The sequence below is a fragment of the Mustela lutreola genome, chromosome 10, assembly GCF_030435805.1.
Source record: "Mustela lutreola isolate mMusLut2 chromosome 10, mMusLut2.pri, whole genome shotgun sequence".
Lineage (NCBI taxonomy): Eukaryota > Metazoa > Chordata > Mammalia > Carnivora > Mustelidae > Mustela > Mustela lutreola.
The window spans coordinates 104690044-104707436 of NC_081299.1; the positions used below are offsets into that span (position 1 = coordinate 104690044).

General features: G+C 41.4%; 2 protein-coding genes across 7 annotated transcripts in view; one reads left to right on the plus strand and one right to left on the minus strand.

Annotated features, from left to right (window-relative positions):
• The window catches only part of RNF115 (ring finger protein 115), a 72017-nt gene extending 64571 nt beyond the window's left edge, over nucleotides 1–7446 (minus strand). Inside the window, exon 1 of one of the 2 annotated variants that reach the window (XM_059138568.1) lies at nucleotides 7172–7446. In XM_059138568.1, coding sequence (XP_058994551.1) covers nucleotides 7172–7273 — 102 coding nt within the window. In that variant the 5' untranslated portion in view covers nucleotides 7274–7446. The remainder of the gene's footprint in view (nucleotides 1–7171) is intronic. The other variant, XM_059138569.1, reaches the window with a different exon arrangement.
• Nucleotides 7447–7622: 176 nt separating this feature from the next.
• POLR3C (RNA polymerase III subunit C) lies at nucleotides 7623–17244 on the plus strand. Of its 5 annotated transcripts, XM_059138563.1 has the most exons (16): nucleotides 7637–7763; nucleotides 8243–8365; nucleotides 8701–8906; nucleotides 9183–9438; nucleotides 9549–9734; nucleotides 10889–10977; nucleotides 11513–11617; nucleotides 11733–11843; nucleotides 13390–13470; nucleotides 13717–13768; nucleotides 14119–14179; nucleotides 14633–14783; nucleotides 15598–15699; nucleotides 15823–15872; nucleotides 16290–16439; nucleotides 17081–17244. In XM_059138563.1, exons 3-16 carry the CDS (start codon nucleotides 8760–8762, stop codon nucleotides 17160–17162), a joined length of 1623 nt encoding a protein of 540 aa, XP_058994546.1. In that variant the 5' UTR covers nucleotides 7637–7763; nucleotides 8243–8365; nucleotides 8701–8759; the 3' UTR covers nucleotides 17163–17244. The 5 variants fall into 5 exon arrangements, with proteins under 5 accessions (XP_058994545.1, XP_058994547.1, XP_058994548.1 ...); XM_059138562.1 differs by lacking the exon at nucleotides 8243–8365 and having other exon boundaries at nucleotides 7623–7763; XM_059138564.1 differs by lacking the exon at nucleotides 8243–8365 and having other exon boundaries at nucleotides 7623–7763; nucleotides 11751–11843.
• Nucleotides 17245–17393: the final 149 nt, after the last annotated feature.

Genomic DNA, 17393 nt, shown 5'->3' on the forward strand with positions numbered 1-17393 from the left:
TGCTAACGTTTGAACTTAAAAGTAGAATTAAAGAAAAAATCTTTCAGAATCTAACCTAAACTTCTGGAAGAAAAACTACCTAAAATGTTTCTACTATGGCAAAGACCCTATTTCCCGACCAAGGAAAGTATTTGCTTGTTCCTATAATACCTTTCAATCCAAGACTACATAACTCTATTTCTCTGAATGCTCATTCAGGCTTCCAGTAACACCTCAATATTATTTTACAATAGTATATACTAAGGTAAACAGAGAGGGTCAGGTGACTCAGCTCTAATGACCAGTATCAGAATAAGGACTGATCATTCAATTCACCCTCTGAGCCAAGAGTTTAAAGTAACTAAAAGTTTGGGACGCCAGGGTGGCTCAGTGGGTTAAGCCTCTGCCTTCGACTCAGTTCATGATCTCAGGGTTCTGGGATTGAGCCCCTCACCGTGCTCTCTGCTCAGTGGGGAGCATGCTGCTCCCCCTTGGCCCCCCGCCCCCCTCCACCGCCTGCCTCTCTGTCTACTTGTGATCCCAGTCAAATAAATAAATACAATCTTTAAAAAAAAAGAGAGAGAGCGAAAAGAAACTAAAAGTTTAAACACAAAATCTCCTGAGTTCATGAAACTTCTAAGAGAGCTGTAAGAGAAAGAGAAAAAGTAAAACCTGATTAATGCTAAGATGAACTACAAAGAAACTAAGTTAGCTTACTGTCTGCTTTTTGATTTGTTTTCAAACTGGAATTTCCAGATGTCTTCCTGAGTTACAAGCGATGCTACTACCTCAATTAATTCCCAACTGACAAAAAAATGTGGATACTTTTCTTTTAGAGGTTGCCCTACAGTGTGTAACCTGAGAGGAGTGATCCAATTCCTCTGGTCTCAGTAACCACAAGGAGAGAAAATGACCCTAACAGATACAGCTATAATAGAATAGCAGCCACTAACTACTGTTCTAAATAATCCCTCCCATCAGGGCTTTGGCTAAAATTATATGGTCTCAATTATCGTACTGAAAATTCTCATCAGTATCCCAAAATTAGAAATCAAAGCCACATCAGAACAAAACCTTACACACCACAGATACAAGAGAACAATCTCTTTATCCTTCTACACCAGGATTCTTCAACCTCAAGTCTCTTATGATTTTGGGCCCAATAATTCTTTCTTGTGGGGGTTTGTCCTGTGCATTATGTAGCATGTTAACAGCATCCGTGGCCTCTATCCACAAGACGACAGGAACAATTCTCCCTCCCACATCCTGCAATCCTGACAACGAAAAATGACTACAGACATTACCAAAGGTTCTCCTGAGGAGAACACTGCTTCCAGTTGAGAACCACTGTTTTAAGCTATCTCCTTTCTTGTTCATTATTAGGCTGTGAAAAGATGGGAAAAAAAGTCAGCATTCACAGGCTTATTCTTAGACCCCTTCTAATTTGACTATAGAGAATTAGAAGGAATCCACATCTTCTTTCCTTTTCTAATAAGATAGATGTCTGAAAGACCTTAGCATTTCCTCCCTGAATGTACCTAAAGGTCATAAAAAGCCAAGTAAACATAAAGAAACATGAAGTGTTAGCATTCAACTGGTACTTCCCAAAAAGTACAAGGGATTTTATCTGCAGTGAGTTTAAGATTTTTGTTCTTCCTCATACTAAAAAAAAAAAAAAAAAAAAAAAAAAATCCCACAGATTTCCCCAGTACCTACATGTCTACATATCAGAATTTCAAGGCCAGAACTAGCCTTCTACTTAGAAGAATACGTATTTCTTGTTTCTAGATCCTGGCAGGGAATATATTTACTAACACTGTATATTCAAACTTCACATAGTAGTACCTATATTTTGTACCACTGGAACCAGTTTGATAAAGATCTCACAACACTAAAGCCACTACTTTTAAATATAACTCATCACATCGTTCAAGCACAGTACCAGATAGATGTTAGAAAATCAAGCAGACTTTTTAGCTGGTGAACCACCAACAGGAGAATATAAGATATCTTATTAATTCAAACCTCTCTAGCCCAGCTCAAAACACTAAATTCCTACCCCAAGTTCAATAACATTACTAATATTACTTGGATACTGCTCTGTGACCTTTCAACAAATAATGCAACCTAAAAAGCAAGATCAGTGAGCTTAGAGTTTTAAGAATCACAAAGTCCTTTAGAAATGTACTTAAACAAAATTTTTTAATTAAAAAAATGAAATTTACTTTTTAGCTTCTCTTACTATGGGGTGCTTAGAAAGTTTTCCTGTATTTGGGGCACCTGGGTGGCTCAGCTCGTTAAGCATCTGACTCTTGGTTTTGGCTCAACTCATGATCTCAGAGATCCAGCCCTACCTCAGACTCTTCACTGAGATACTCTGCCTCTCCCTCTGCCCCTCCACCCATTTACAAGTGCGTTCTCTTTCTCTCTAATAAAATCTTTTCTTTAATAAAGTTTTCCTGTAGTAAAGTCATTACAAGCACAGCACAATGATAGTCACTTGTATAGCACCTGGTAACGAACCAAAGTAGATAACAACTTATTATAAGGATAACATTTTATTAGACCAAAGGTGAATAATAAGGAGATGTGTGAGAGAAAGAGAAGCCTTTTAGTTCCTTCAGGGAGAGTCTCAGAGGTGAATAATTCCTTGACAGCCCTTAATTAGACTGGTCTCTGAATTTGGATACTCTGATCTCCATAAAACACTTTAAGAATCACCCTAGTCCGGGACGCCTGGGTGGCTCAGTTGGTTAAGCAGCTGCCTTCGGCTCAGGTCATGATCCCAGCGTCCTGGGATCGAGTCCCACATCGGGCTCCTTGCTCAGCAGGGAGCCTGCTTCTCCCTCTGCCTCTGCCTGCCATTCTGTCTGCCTGTGTTTGCTCTCTCCCCCTCTCTCTCTCTCTGATAAATAAATAAAATCTTTATAAAAAAAAAAAAAAAAGAATCACCCTAGTCCATCAATACCAAAAATAGTTTACTCTGCATATGATTTATCTCACCCATTTAATGAACACTCTACCAGATGCAATCTCTGGCCTTGATTTAAAAGGGGGACAGTGTAGTGTAGGGATGTAATTACATTGCATGACACAGCCTTCTATGGTACTACTCGGTCATCCCTCAATATAGCATAGTATCTCCATCAGTCTTGGCTTCACATTGTCTTTCAAGAGAGGACAGTAAAGTGAGGTAGAAGCTTCTGCTGTGTTTTTTGTTTGTTTGTTTTGTTTTAAAGATTTTTATTTATTTGACAGAGAAAGCCACAGCAAGAGAGAGAACACAATCAGGGGGAGTGGGAGAGGGAGAAGCAAGCTTCCCGTGGAGAAGAGAGCCCGATGTGGGGCTCGATCTCAGAACCCTGGGATCATGACCTGAGCCGAAGGCAGATGCTTAACCAACTGAGCCACCCAGGCACCCCAACAGAGATTCTTTTTTGATATCTAATGATAACAGTACCACTGAATATATTTTCATTCTAAAATTATCTTGATTTTTCATTTCTTTGTATCTTTTTTCTAAATGAATATTTTGTTCTCTTATCTGGGAGGATCCAAAGTGAAAACACACAAAGTTAAAATGGATAGATCAGGATTAGCAGTAAGACTTGTTATTTCACCAAATTCATTCAACTGAATGTGACTTAACCTACATAGCATTAGGCATATCCCATTCCCCCTCAGAAGTTATAACCAAAATTATTTCTTTTAATACAGACACTAAAGTTAGTTGGGCCTGAGAATCTTTCAGAGTAGTAGAAATGACAAGAAAAACAATAACCCAAAACGTTAAGGGAACAGTTTCAGGGCTGAACCACTGGGTAAGCTATTGCTATTACCTGCACACACTTGCGAATGTATCAAGAAGTGCTATACCCTAGAAACTGGGGAAGGGAGAAGAAATAAGAGTTCCAAAACCCTGCAACTTAATCCCACTGAACACCATTATGATTCTACAGGGGCCTAAACTGGCAAAGAGATGAGATGGCTCTAAAGCAAGCAGTCCTTCCCATTGACTGGGTGAAGAAAGTCACCTGGAGGGGCACCTGGGTGGCTCAGTGGGTTGAGCCTCTGCCTTAGGCTCGGGTCATGATCTCAGGTCCTGGGATTGAGCCCCACACCTGGGCTCTCTGCTTGGCAGGGAGCCTGCTTCCCCCTCTCTCTCTGCCTGCCTCTGACTACTTGTGATCTCTCTGTCAAATAAATAAATAAATAAATCTTTAAAAAAGAAAGAAAGAAAGAAAGCCACTTGGCAATATAGCTCATTAAAAGCTGAGAGTAAAAGTCAATACTCTACCTCTCATATTCAGAGAGGATAGCACTCAGGAATAACTGACTGTTCTTGTGATCCAACTAGCACGAGACTAAGCATCCTTTTGAGATGCAAATTATATCAACACAAAGACAAACTTTATTCCAGATAACGTGGGTCCGGCTACCCTCAAAAAGACATTTGGTTTCCCATCACATTCATCCAGTTCAAGGCACACCTACTATATGCTGAGTACTTACAGTGAAGGAAATCTCAAGTTCAAATATAAAATTACGTTTATAAAACTCTTCATTTTTTTCCTATACATATGAAAAGCATATTACTGACTTACCAGTGTTGGGCTGGTTTTTCAGTAGCAGAGTCCGATTTAAACTGAGCCAGATACTTATCTGATCTGATCACTCTTAAAACCAACATGTTCGGGGCACCTGGGTGGCTCAGTGGGTTAAGCCTCTGCCTTCAGCTCAGGTCATGATCTCAGGGTCCTGGGATTGAGCCCCGCATCGGGCTCTCTGCTCAGCAGTGAGCCTGCTTCCTCCTCTCTCTGCCTGCCTCTCTGCCTGCCTCTCTGCCTACTTGTGACCTCTCTCTCTCTGTGTCAAATGAATAAATAAAGTCTTAAAAAAAAAAAAAAAAAAACCAACATGTTCAAGGTGACAGCTTAGGCTTAAGGATCTAGAAACAGCCATGAAACAAAATAAAACTTGTCTCATGTGTGAATCAAACTATAACCCTGACTTCACTGCACCTTTTCCTAAAAATGCATGACAACAATGATTTATTAAATGTTTCTTCCTTCTTACTCAATTTACTCTTTTCTACAGTCTGTGCTATTCTCAATCTGAATTCTACCTATCTTTCAAAACCCAATTTAAATCCTATCTCAACTGTCACTTCCCTGATTTCACATCACCAATGCTACTGTATCCCCCTCTCACTGAATTCTAAACCACATACTATCCATCCTCATCCACCTGTGTTGTTACTTTTTCCATATTTGTCTTGTCTTTCCAATAAAATTTTGAGGTTCTGAAGGGCAGGAACCACATATTCCTTGGTGCTGCCTCCAGGACATTCAGCTGAGAACTTTGTATGTATGCAGGAAGTATTCAATTTACACATCAAGCATGACAGATAATAAATGAGACTAAAAAGTTCAAGAACTTCTCCTCTGGGCATCAAACTAAGGCTTATAAAAACACCCACCAAGTCTTTCAAACTATCCCTTTTCAAGAGCACGAGGTGGGAACTTGAGATGTTAAGAAGAGAAGATATATTAAGTTGTGGGGAGTTAGACCATTTTCTCACTCTTAAAGACAAACAGTGAACAGCATAAAAGATCAGAAGACAGCAGTGTTCAACAGGGCATCACATTCAGCATGTCAGTGGTCACACACATACTGGCTGAATTCCCAGACTCCCTTTCTGTGGTTAGAGAGTTCTGGAGGCTCTGGTGTCCGCTGGCAAAACAAAAAACAAAAAAACAAAAAAAACAAAAAACAAAAATCAAGGCACCTAGTCTTCCTAGCACTGAAATATAGCAAAAATTGCGCATACGCACTGAGTGGATTCCACAAGCAAAAGTAAAACAGCACATAGATGAAACTATGACCCTGGAGGGTGTGGGGCAAACAGAGGAAAGAAAATGCCATAAAAGCCTTAAAAAAAACAGAACTTTTGGGTGAAAAAGGCTATTAAAATACTCGTGAGACACTGAATTTCTAGACTCCATTTGTGTTTCTAAGGAGCAAGACACCACTGCAGACACCTTCAGGAGGATTTCTCATGGACTGTATCTGAGACAGTAAATAACAGAGGTGAGTTGTTACGTAGCCACCTTGTCTTAAGGCTGAACCTGGATTATTTCCAAGGAAAAGGACAATTATAGCTAATTCTAAAGATGGTTGGCCAAGGGTAGACTGAACATTCACCCTTCTGGGTTTCCCTGCAGTAGCTTGTAATCCAACCCAAAAGAGCTGGGTTTGGAGTGTTGTAGCCGGAAAGCCTGCTGCAGAAGCACATTCTTCACAACGGTAGCACCACCTCTCCAGGGACTAACAGACAACCTGGCAGAAACTGGTAAAAACCAATTTTATGGCAAGGATCCAGTCCCCAGCATTCTGGCCTGGATCTTTTTATTACGTGAAGAGACAGAACCCAGGAAGGGCAGGTAAGGGAGGTAATGTTAAAGACACTGGCAGCAGGACAACCAAAACAACCAAGTTGCACCAGTATGTCCTGCCTTCTTCCTAAACCCATTTCCTTCAATAGTAACAGGGAGCACAGGCACTCTGCAAGTCGTTAGTATACTTATTTTCACTTTCACAAGAACCCTAGAAACCACGGAAGAGCAAATCCTCCTCACCTCCCTACAGTTATCTTCCAACCCTCTCTTTCTCTCCTTTCTTCTTTCCTTCCCTAGAGACAACCGGACAGGGACAATCTTCAGCAATCCGCTATTTGGCTCCACTGGGGATGGGGGAGGGGGATCTGGTTAAAAGTGGAAGAGGCCTCAGGGGAAGGTGAGAAGCAATTGAAGAGAAAGAGTATCGAGAGGGGGAAAGGGAGGTCAACGTGGGAAGGAGACATGGTGAAAAAGAGTGAAAGAAAACTGAGGGGAGAGTTGTCAGAGAACTTGCTAGGAAAGACAAAAAGATGGAGGGGGATAGGTAAAGGGCGGTAAGGGAGTGAGGGGCAGGTGGAACATCAGAAGTGGGGGAAGTGGGCTGGGCGGGAGTTCCGGAATCAGGGCCGGGACGCCCGGGATTTGGGGCCAGCGACCAGAAAAGTGAGCAGAGGATATCAGGGAGACGGGTGTCAGAGAAATCAGAGCTGTGCGAGAACCTGAAGACCCATTCGGGGACTTCGGGGCAAAAAGTCAACGCGGATACCTAAGCGCAGAGGGCACGGGGCTCTTACCGGTAGTTTGGGGCTGACCTCGCCCTTGCAAAAGTGGCAGAAAAACCGGTGCGCGGCAACAGCGGCGCCTGCGCCCGCCCCGGCCGCCGAGGCCTCCGCCATCTTTCTCTTCCGCCGCGGCTGTCCGAGAGGGCAGCGGCCGGTCCCTTGTCAGGCCGCTACCACCCGCCTGCGGTAGCCGCCTTGGCCGCCGCCGCTTCCTCAGCGCGGCCGACCGCCCCAGAGCCCGCGTCGGTCACGTGAGCCCGCCGGGCCCAGCGAGCCGGCGGCGCGGACGGCGACCCCGCGGCCCGCCTCCCAGCACCAAAGAGGCGCAGGAAGGAGAGTCCGCCCGCCGCAGCCCGCCCGCCGGCTCTTCAGACACCGGCTCGCAGGTCCTCCAGCCTTCCAGCGAGAAGAAAGAAAGAGCGTCACCGGAAACCACCGAAACTCCGGGGTAGAGCGGCCCGCGTTGTTCCTCTTTACCTCCTTCCGGGCTGTCCGTCTTTCTGCGAGAAAGGGCCGTGGGCTCCCCCTCTGCCCCGGCGGCCCGCGGGAGCCGTAAGAAGCCGCCGTGGGCGACTCGGCAGCATTAGATTGCATTGACCCAGAGGTTAGTGGAAAAAGCTACCTGGACGAAGCGGCCCTGTCTCTAGACGAAGGGACCAAGTCTGGAACGGGGACCTGCGTGAAGGGAGTGAACAGCCAGGAGCTAAGCTCCTTGGAAGTGCTTTTCCGGGATGGCACAGGGTCTGGGGATGCTTCCCCAAAGACGTGTGGTTGGGAATATTGAGCTGAGAGGCAGAGACTTGGCCTCTGGGGATTTGGGCAAATAAATGAACAAACCGATGATTGGGAGCACTTGGGATAATAAGGAAATAATTATACTGTATAGTCAACTGTGTCTGTTTCTGTTTGTGTCTGCTTTTTGAAGGAGTAGGAATTTTAGAATTAAATACTGCCCTTCAGACAACATACTTCATCTCCTATTTGAAACACCCAGTTGAGAAGCTTTCCTTTACCTCATTTTCTTTTTCTAAGTTGTCATTTTCTTCATGGACTGGGAATGACACTACCTGTTCATTCCCATAGGGCTGTGAACAGTGGCCTTAAGTCTTACAATCAATGAAGTATAGAATCTAAAGTCTATGACATCGCAAAACCATTTACACCCAATTTTTAAGGAAAATTAGAATCATACGTAATCCCATAAAGGTAAATTTGGTATATAATCTTCCAGTCTTTTTTTCTATGTATATGTACTTTTTTTTTGTAATAATTGAATTTTCCTCTACATTTTGCTTTCTAATCTATTTCTTTCACTTAATGAACAATTTTCTGTGCTCATACGTATTATACTTTAAGTGGTGGCTAGTATTCCACCGTGTGGGTATGCCATCATTTATTGAATTAACTCCTTATTGTTAGACATTAGGTTGTTTCTAGTTTATCACTATAATGAGAATAACAGTGACATTTTTATTATTTTCTTGAGACAGAGTATCTAAAATGAAATTTTAAAAATTTCTAATGTCAAAATTGCCCTCCAGAAAACACGTGAATTTACACTCAGCAGCTTTACTTCCAGCATCAGAGACTCCTCAGTACAATGACTCAAGCAGAAATTAAACTTTGTTCTTTGTTGCTGCAAGAGCATTTTGGAGAGATTGTAGAAAAAATTGGAGTCCACCTAATCAGAACAGGCAGCCAGCCACTGAGAGTAATTGCCCACGACACAGGAACATCGCTGGATCAGGTATGTGTGGGTGACATTTTAATTTGCTTTCATTCATTTTTTTTTTTGAGAGAGAGAGGGAGACTGAGAGCGAGAAGCTGACTCCCCGCTGAGCAGAGAGCCTGATGTTGGACTCAATCCCAGGACCCTGAGATCATGACCTGAGTCAAAGGCCTAACAACTGAGCCACCCAGGCACCCCAGCCATCTCTGAATACTTAGTAAATTGTTGGACAAAAATTGACAACAAAAATGAGCTGTGTCTTTAGATCTTTTGTCTCTTTTGGGTCCTATCTAGGTGAAAAAAGCCCTTTGTGTGCTCATCCAGCATAACCTGGTGATATATCAAGTGCACAAACGTGGTGTAGTGGAGTATGAAGCCCAGTGCAGCCGTGTGTTGCGAATGCTTAGGTATCCCCGGTATATCTATACCGCCAAAACACTGTATAGCGACACTGGAGAGCTCATTGTGGAGGAGCTGCTACTGAATGGCAAAATGACAATGTCAGCTGTTGTGAAGAAAGTGGCAGACCGACTCACAGAGACTATGGAGGGTCAGTAGCATATCCATAGCTGTTAGCAAAAGTGTAGATTGGCTGGCTACAGGACTGGACCCTCAGCTAACTTAAGCCGTCTCAATGGCCTCTTTCCTCCTATTGTACAGATGGCAAGACCATGGACTATGCTGAGGTATCAAACACATTTATGCGACTAGCAGACACACACTTTGTACAGCGTTGCCCCTGGGTGCCTGCCACTGAGAATTCAGACCTGGGTCCACTGCCACCTGCCCCCATTCTTGTCATCAGTGAAAAGGACATGTACCTGGTTCCTAAACTTAGTTTGATTGGTAAGGAATTTTGACCCATGGGACTTGCTCTAGTTGTGGATTCTTCCTCAATAATTGTTAAATGAATGAATGAATCAGTTATCACAAATTTACCCTGTGCTAGATACTTAAGTCTCTGTCCTTTTGGGGCTTAAGTCTAATACAAAAGACTTTGATTAATCAAATAACCACGTGAGTACTATGGAGGAAAAGTATGAGGTGTGGTTTTTTTTTTTTTTTTCTTTTTAAAGATTTTCTTTATTCATTCATGAGAGATAGGCAGGGTTAAGGGGAGGCAGAGGCAGAGGGAGAAGAAGGCTCCCTGCGGTACAGGGAGCCCGATGCATGACCCTGGGATCAGGACCTGAGGTGAAGACAGATGCTTAACCGACTCAGCCACCCAGGCAAAAGTATGAGATGTTATGAAAATATTTAACAGGGGACTAGATTTATCGGAGTTTAGAGCGCATGTTTTTTTGAGAAAATAGCATTTGAGCATCTGAGCTAAGATTTTAAACTAACCAGTGAAATAATGTATGAAGGGGTACAGAGGATAAACATTTTTGGCAAAAGTGCAGTGAGAAAAAAAAATAGGATAGTTGAGGAAGTAAAATATGGGTTAATGTAGTTAAGGGACAGTGAGCTAAGAGAGCCATGTGATAAGGATAGAAAGGCAGGGGCTAGATCATGCAGGACCTCATACAGTGTCTGTTCTTTATCCTAAGAATAAAGGAAAACCACTAAAGGATTTAAAGGACATGACATGATCTAATTTGTATTTTTAAAAGATTTTCCTGCTTGCAGAAAGGATGGGGTAGAGGTAAAATATTGACAAACCCAGTGAAAAATTAGATACAGAAAGGTGAAGGAGACAGAGGTGCCAAGAATGACTCTGAGTCTGACTTGCATGTGGAGGAGGATGGTCCTCCTCCACTCACTGAAAGGAAGTATTTGGAGCAGGAGCAGTTTGAGGGAGAAAGTTAGTACTTTATTTTTTGCATATGTTGAGCTTCAAATGACTTCATCATTGCCTTGAATTTCTTGTAGCTCCTCAGCCTCCCTAGCAACATTAACCTAGAGGCAGCTGGAGATGTCTTGGGATGGAGGGACACATGCTCTGAGGTTCAGTGATTTTCTGAGATGTAACCCAGCTGTTCATCTGTTTTATTTGGCAGGGAAGGGTAAAAGGAGAAGATCATCTGATGAAGATGCTACTGGGGAGCCAAAAGCCAAGAGATCAAAACATAGCACAGATAACAAAGAGGTAACAGGACTAGGAGTCCTCACCCTGAGGCAAGGCAGAAAGAGCACCTAGATAACAAGCCCCAAGAGAGTTCCCAAGGTTGAGAAGTAGTAAGATTATGAACGTCATTAAATATTGACAAAGAATAAACTAACAAAGTGTAAACTCCATTGCTGTCTCCCTTCTGAGGCTTAACTTACTTCAGTCATTGGACAGAGGCAGCATCTTATGCCAAAAAAAGGCCTTCTGTTTTCTCTCTCTGAAATAAGAGGGAAGGTCATGTGCTGAGAGCAAGAAGAGAGGGGTAAATGGGAGACTTTAGGATACTAGAGAAGAGTTCAGATAGAGAAAGATTATAAGTGAGTTTAGAGAATCTCTATTTGGATATTGTGAATTTGTCTTGTCAAGGCACTAATCCACATGATTAAATGATTTTTTTCTACTCCATGTAATTGCTACTAAGAAATAGTGAACAGTTAAATCCAAGCTCCTTACCAGAAAACTCACCAAGTACACTGTGTCTAAATGTTTCCCTCTAATCCTTTTCTCCTCCCAGCCCATTCCAGATGATGGGATTTATTGGCAGGCCAACCTTGACAGATTCCACCAGCACTTCCGTGACCAAGCCATTGTCAGCGCAGTTGCCAACAGGATGGACCAGGTGATACCTAAGTGGGTGGGACGGTGGCCTGAATCAGTCACATTCACTTATTTGCCAGATATGGCCACTGGCATATAGCCAGAGCCATCACAGCAGAGTGAATTCTGAATTGCAGTTCACTTTTCAAACCCAGACCAGCAGCGAGATCGTGCGGACTATGCTTCGGATGAGTGAGATTACCACTCCCTCAGCTGCCCCCTTCACCCAGCCGTTGTCTTCCAATGAGGTGATTTTCATGTTCTTGTAGTACTAGTCTGACAGACTATTGGATATTTTAATTCTTATACACAGAGCCTGGGATGAGGTTGAGATCTGAGCCTTTGAAAGAGTTTTTACTGTTTGAGGTAAGACAAGGATTTTCTTCAGGTGGTAGGTACTGAAATATTTGGTCTCAGGGATCCATCCTTTAAGAACCTAAACCATTCTCTTGGTCAAAGTAAAGCTATTCCTAATTGTTCTAAGAATCCACTGTTTGGAATCTGAGAAATTTTGTTGGTGCTCAAAACATTATTTGGCCACTTATATTTGTTTTGTTCAGTGTACTTATTTTGCGTATTTTATTTTATTTATTTATTTATTTATTTATTTTTTTAAAGATTTTATTTATTTATTTGACAGAGAGATCACAAGTAGGCAGAGAGGCAGGCAGAGAGAAAGAGAGGAGGAAGCAGGCTCCCTGCTGAGCAGAGAGCCCGATGCGGGACTCGATCCCAGGACCCTGAGATCATGACCCGAGCCGAAGGCAGTGGCTTAACCCACTGAGCCACCCAGGCGCCCCTATTTTGCGTATTTTAAATTTGTTTTTAGTATGTGTGTTTCTTAAAACATGAATACTTAATGTATCAAATACATTTTATTTATATTCTATTTCATTACATTTACCCATATTAAATATAGTTATATTTTCACTTTATAAAATGGAAGTATTTTATAGTATAAATAGTATTTATACTTTATAGTATTTTTAAAATTTTAAACTTATTATTAAACAAAAATTTCAGGCTTCTTTTCTTTCAGCAAAAGTAATTACATGACCTACATAGAAATGTATAATATTTGTTAAGTTGTAGCCCCTAAACTTTTAGGAATGATGGGCATGTTCTGTATCTTATTGTGGGTGGTAGTTACATGGGTATATGTAATTGTCAACACTTATCAGACTGAACCTCTAAAATCTGGGCTTGTTATTGTATGTAACATACCTCAGTTTAAATATGTATGTAATTTTGTGTGATCCCAGCCCAGCCCTGGGTATTCTTGTTCATAGTTTGATACCTATATTTATTCAGACCTTTTTTTTAATGTGGCTATATGTATATTTTTTAAAGTAGTTGTATGTCTTTTTTATGTAGTTATATGTATATTTAAATTTTATGTAGTTATATGTATATTTTTTAGCAAAAAAATTTATGTAGTTATATGCATTTTTTTAGCAAAAAAAATAGGATTATACTCTATAAACTGTTCTAAGGGTGCTTTTTTCATATGACAGTGTATTGAAGCCTTCTTTTTCATGTCAGTATATATAGGTAGATCTCATTTCTTATGGCAGTTTCATGTTCCATTTAGTGGCCATGCTGTACTCTATTTTAATTAGTTCCTTATTATTGTACATTTGGATTGTTTCTCGTTTTTTACTCTTAGAAACAATATCGCTGTATATTTGGACATATTTATACTTATGATATCTGAAATTAAAACATCTTTATTTCAATAATGTCAGCAATTCTAAGTTTCCAAACCCATTTTCACCATCTCTTTTTGCTCCATAGATCTTCAGATCCCTACCTGTTGGCTATAACATCTCTAAACAAGTTCTTGATCAGTATCTCACTCTGCTGGCAGATGATCCAGTAAGTCTGTTTTTTCTTTTCTCCTGCTGTGTTTACAATTTATTTCTGCCACTGAAACCTGTTATCCTTCTTCTGTAGCCTCATTTTCTACCTACCTAGCTCAGATAGTTTCTCTACCATCATCTGATAGGAAGGCTACCTGCTACAGACTCTTGGCCAGATTTGCTCCTTTGGAAATAGAATCACTGGACTTTCCATTCAGTTAACACTCTTTGTGTCTCTCTGTTTTTGTTTTTGTTTTAATAGCTAGAGTTTGTTGGAAAGTCTGGCGACAGTGGTGGAGGAATGTATGTCATCAGTATCCTTACCCATTATTTCCTTATAGTCAGGCAGCCTGAACTATGAAGAGGAATGGTGACTTAATGCAAAAAAGATTAGATAATATTCAGTAGACTAAATAAGTCAGAAAATTGAACTAATACATTGATGATAAAGAAGTAAAAAGGACTTTTAATTAGCCAAATTTTAGTTAAACAAAAGCCTGACTTAAATCCTAGTAAATTGAGTTATTGAAATACTTACATACCATAAATGAGACCAATGTGAAAAACAAAATAGCATTTCAATTTTGAATTAGAGATGTAGGATTAAAACTAAGATCACAGTGACCAGGCCAAAACATTACTGACCTTAATGCTCTGCATGAAGACTTGCATAAAGCTCTCGGATCCCTAGCCACAGCCACTCTGGAGTCTGTCGTACAGGAGAGGTAAGATGGTCACCCTGCTCAGGGTTGGGGTCAGACACTTCCTTTCCACACTTTATTTGAATAAGCAATTTGATCATTATGTAGGCACCCAGTATTCACACTTCTTGGTGCATTTTGCCCATTTTTCCACTGGATTGCTATAGATCCCATCCACTACTGTTCTTCACTCTAAATACCGTACTGCCTAATTCCTAATGATGCCATTTAACCAGGCTTCTGAAAGCCTTTACTTAAAATGCAGGAACTCAGGTACTCAGGTGAGTCAGCAGTTGGTAACTCCATCGTGATTAGCAGTATCATTAACTATCTGTGAAGTTGTAAAAGAAATCCCCGATCACTGTTCCTCTCTCTGGTCCTGGCTCCATGGATACAGAGCAACCGCCATTTGTGACTAGTAGCTAAAACTAATCTGTGTCATGCCATTTGCCTTCTTTAGTCTTTATTCTTTCCCAGGTTTGGGTCTCGCTGTGCCAGAATATTCCGTCTAGTTTTGCAAAAGAAACACCTGGAACAGAAGCAGGTAGAAGACTTTGCAATGATTCCAGCAAAGGAGGCAAAGGATATGCTTTACAAAATGCTCTCGGGAAATTTCATATCACTCCAGGTAATCAGTGGCATAACAGTCCCCAACCAAGGGAGCTAGCTGAGGGTGAAAGAAACTTCTGAGGCAAACATCCTGAACCCCAAGCAAACTCTGTTTCCAACTCTGAGATAGGAAAAGGAGAAAAAAAAAAAAAGAATTATAGAGACATAGCAAGGACTTGAAAGAGAATTGGGAAACTTTAAGTAGCCTGGTTAAAAAGAGGCACAGCCATGAAATCACCCAGAATTGCCCTTTTTCCTTAGTTCTTAGTCCTTACGCTTTGTCCTTTCCTCAGCCCTTAAGTCTATTATAGATGAAATCTGCCAATGGTTTATATTGGGTCCTCACAATGTGCACAGCCATGTAGTATGCCCTATGCGGGAACAGACAGTGGATCTGGGAGTCAGAATCATAGTTCTGTCTCTGATCCAGTTAACGCTGCCTACCATCATTTTCTCATCAGTAAAATGATATAAAGAATAATATGATTTGATATGATATGATATATGATATGATAATAACAATGATAAAAAGAATACTATGGTATAAAGAATAATATGATTTGTCCTAAAGATCAAATATGATCAACATGACACATAAGCATTGCTCAGAAAATGTTAATTGCCTTCTCTTTCTTCCTCACTGAGGATGCCTACAGTCAAATAGAAAAAGCTCTCCATGTGGCTGATTTTGCCACAAATGCTGAATGACTGGGGAAGAGGAAAGTATAAGTGAAAGAGAGAGAGCTGAGTTGCTCTGAATGGGACAGGTGTTTACTTTGCCATTTCTGAAGAACAGTGTGATTTCTCTTCTCTTTCTTTCTATGGACAAATAGGAAATTCCCAAAACGCCAGACCATGCCCCATCCAGGACCTTCTATTTATATACCGTGAACATCCTGTCAGCTGCCCGAATGTTGCTGCACAGATGCTACAAGGTGATTTCTTCTGGACCCTCTCCCCATTCCCTCCACACAGATAAGGCTTCACCCTCATGCCCCCTTTAGCCATTTTACTTGAGCTACTAAATAGAACCATGTGCATTTCTTCTCTCCCCTCAGAGCATAGCCAACTTGATAGAAAGGAGACAATTTGAAACCAAAGAGAACAAGTGAGTAGCATTTTCAGTTGAGTAATTAACATTTTTCAAGGTCAAAGTCTTGAAGGGGAATATCCTATAGAAATAAGAACCAAGAGAGACAATAACAAATCTAGTTGCATTGAATTATTGGCTTAGGTTGACATAAATCATACATTATTCTAAACTGTTAATGATATACCCCCAGTGAAATAATTTTGCAGTTTAAATTTATAGGAAATGTACAAATTGGCATTAAACTTTAAGTGCAAATGAGAGGCAGTAAGAGTTTCAGGAGCAAAGTCATATTTCTAGTTAAACTTGTAAAAACTATCTTTGGAAGGTGGCAATATCCACTTTGACCAGGAACATGGGAGAAGAAGGAGTTATGCCAAAATGGTAAAAGAATCGACAAGAGGGACATGCCTCAGAGCTGTGTTTGTCTGACAGGCGTCTACTAGAAAAGTCTCAGAGGGTGGAAGCCATTATCGCATCTATGCAGGCTACAGGTGCAGAGGAGGCACAGCTCCAAGAAATAGAGGAGATGATCACAGCTCCTGAACGCCAGCAGCTAGAAACCCTGAAGCGTAATGTCAACAAGTAAGCATCATAAATCTCCAACCTATGTTTCAAAATACCTTCCAGACAAGTCCACCTCAACACCCCGTTACCCTTCCAACCTCACCCAAGCAAACCTAAACGCACCCTCTTCTTCCCCAGCTCAGTTGGCAGAATTTAATCCACCTGTTTTCCCAGGCTTAAAAACTCTAAAAGCATTTCAGCTTCTACTGCCTTATCGCACACTCTTGTTCACCAAGTCTGTTGATTTAACTTCAGTAATGTGTCTCAAGGGGCGCCTGGGTGGCTCAGTGGGTTAAAGCCTCTGCCTTCGGCTCAGGTCATGATCCCGGGGTCCTGGGATCGAGCCCCGCATCGGGCTCTCTGCTCAGCAGGAAGCCTGCTTCCTCCTCTCTCTCTGTCTGCCTCTCTGCCTACTTGTGATCTCTGTCTGTCAAATAAATAAATAAAATCTTTAAAAAATAATAATAATAATAATGTGTCTCAAATCTGGCCTTTCATCTTGGTCCTCATGCAGGCCTTTATCACTTCTTTCCTGGACTTTTGTAGTCACCTCCCCCTTCAAACCATCTCTTAAAATGCCCTCAGTGCCATTCTCCATGGCCTCTGATCTTAAATAATGAATGTTCAGTCTGTGTAAATGCTTTCACTTTTTCACTCAGGTTGGATGCTAGTGAAATCCAAGTGGATGAAACCATCTTCCTACTGGAGTCATATATTGAGAGCACCATGAAGAGGCAATGACCCAGAAGAAGAGCCTTTCTCAAAAATCTGGGGCGGTTGGAAGGAAAAATAAAGGAGGTGACTGATGCATTCTCTGCAGTGAGATACATTGCAAATTCCTTTTTTTTTTTTTTTTTTTTTAAATTTATTTGAGAGGGAAAGTGAGCAAGTGTGTGCACATGAGAGAGAGAAGGAAGGAGTAGGAATGAGCAGGGGAAGAGGGAGAAGCATACTCTCTACTGAGCGGGAGCC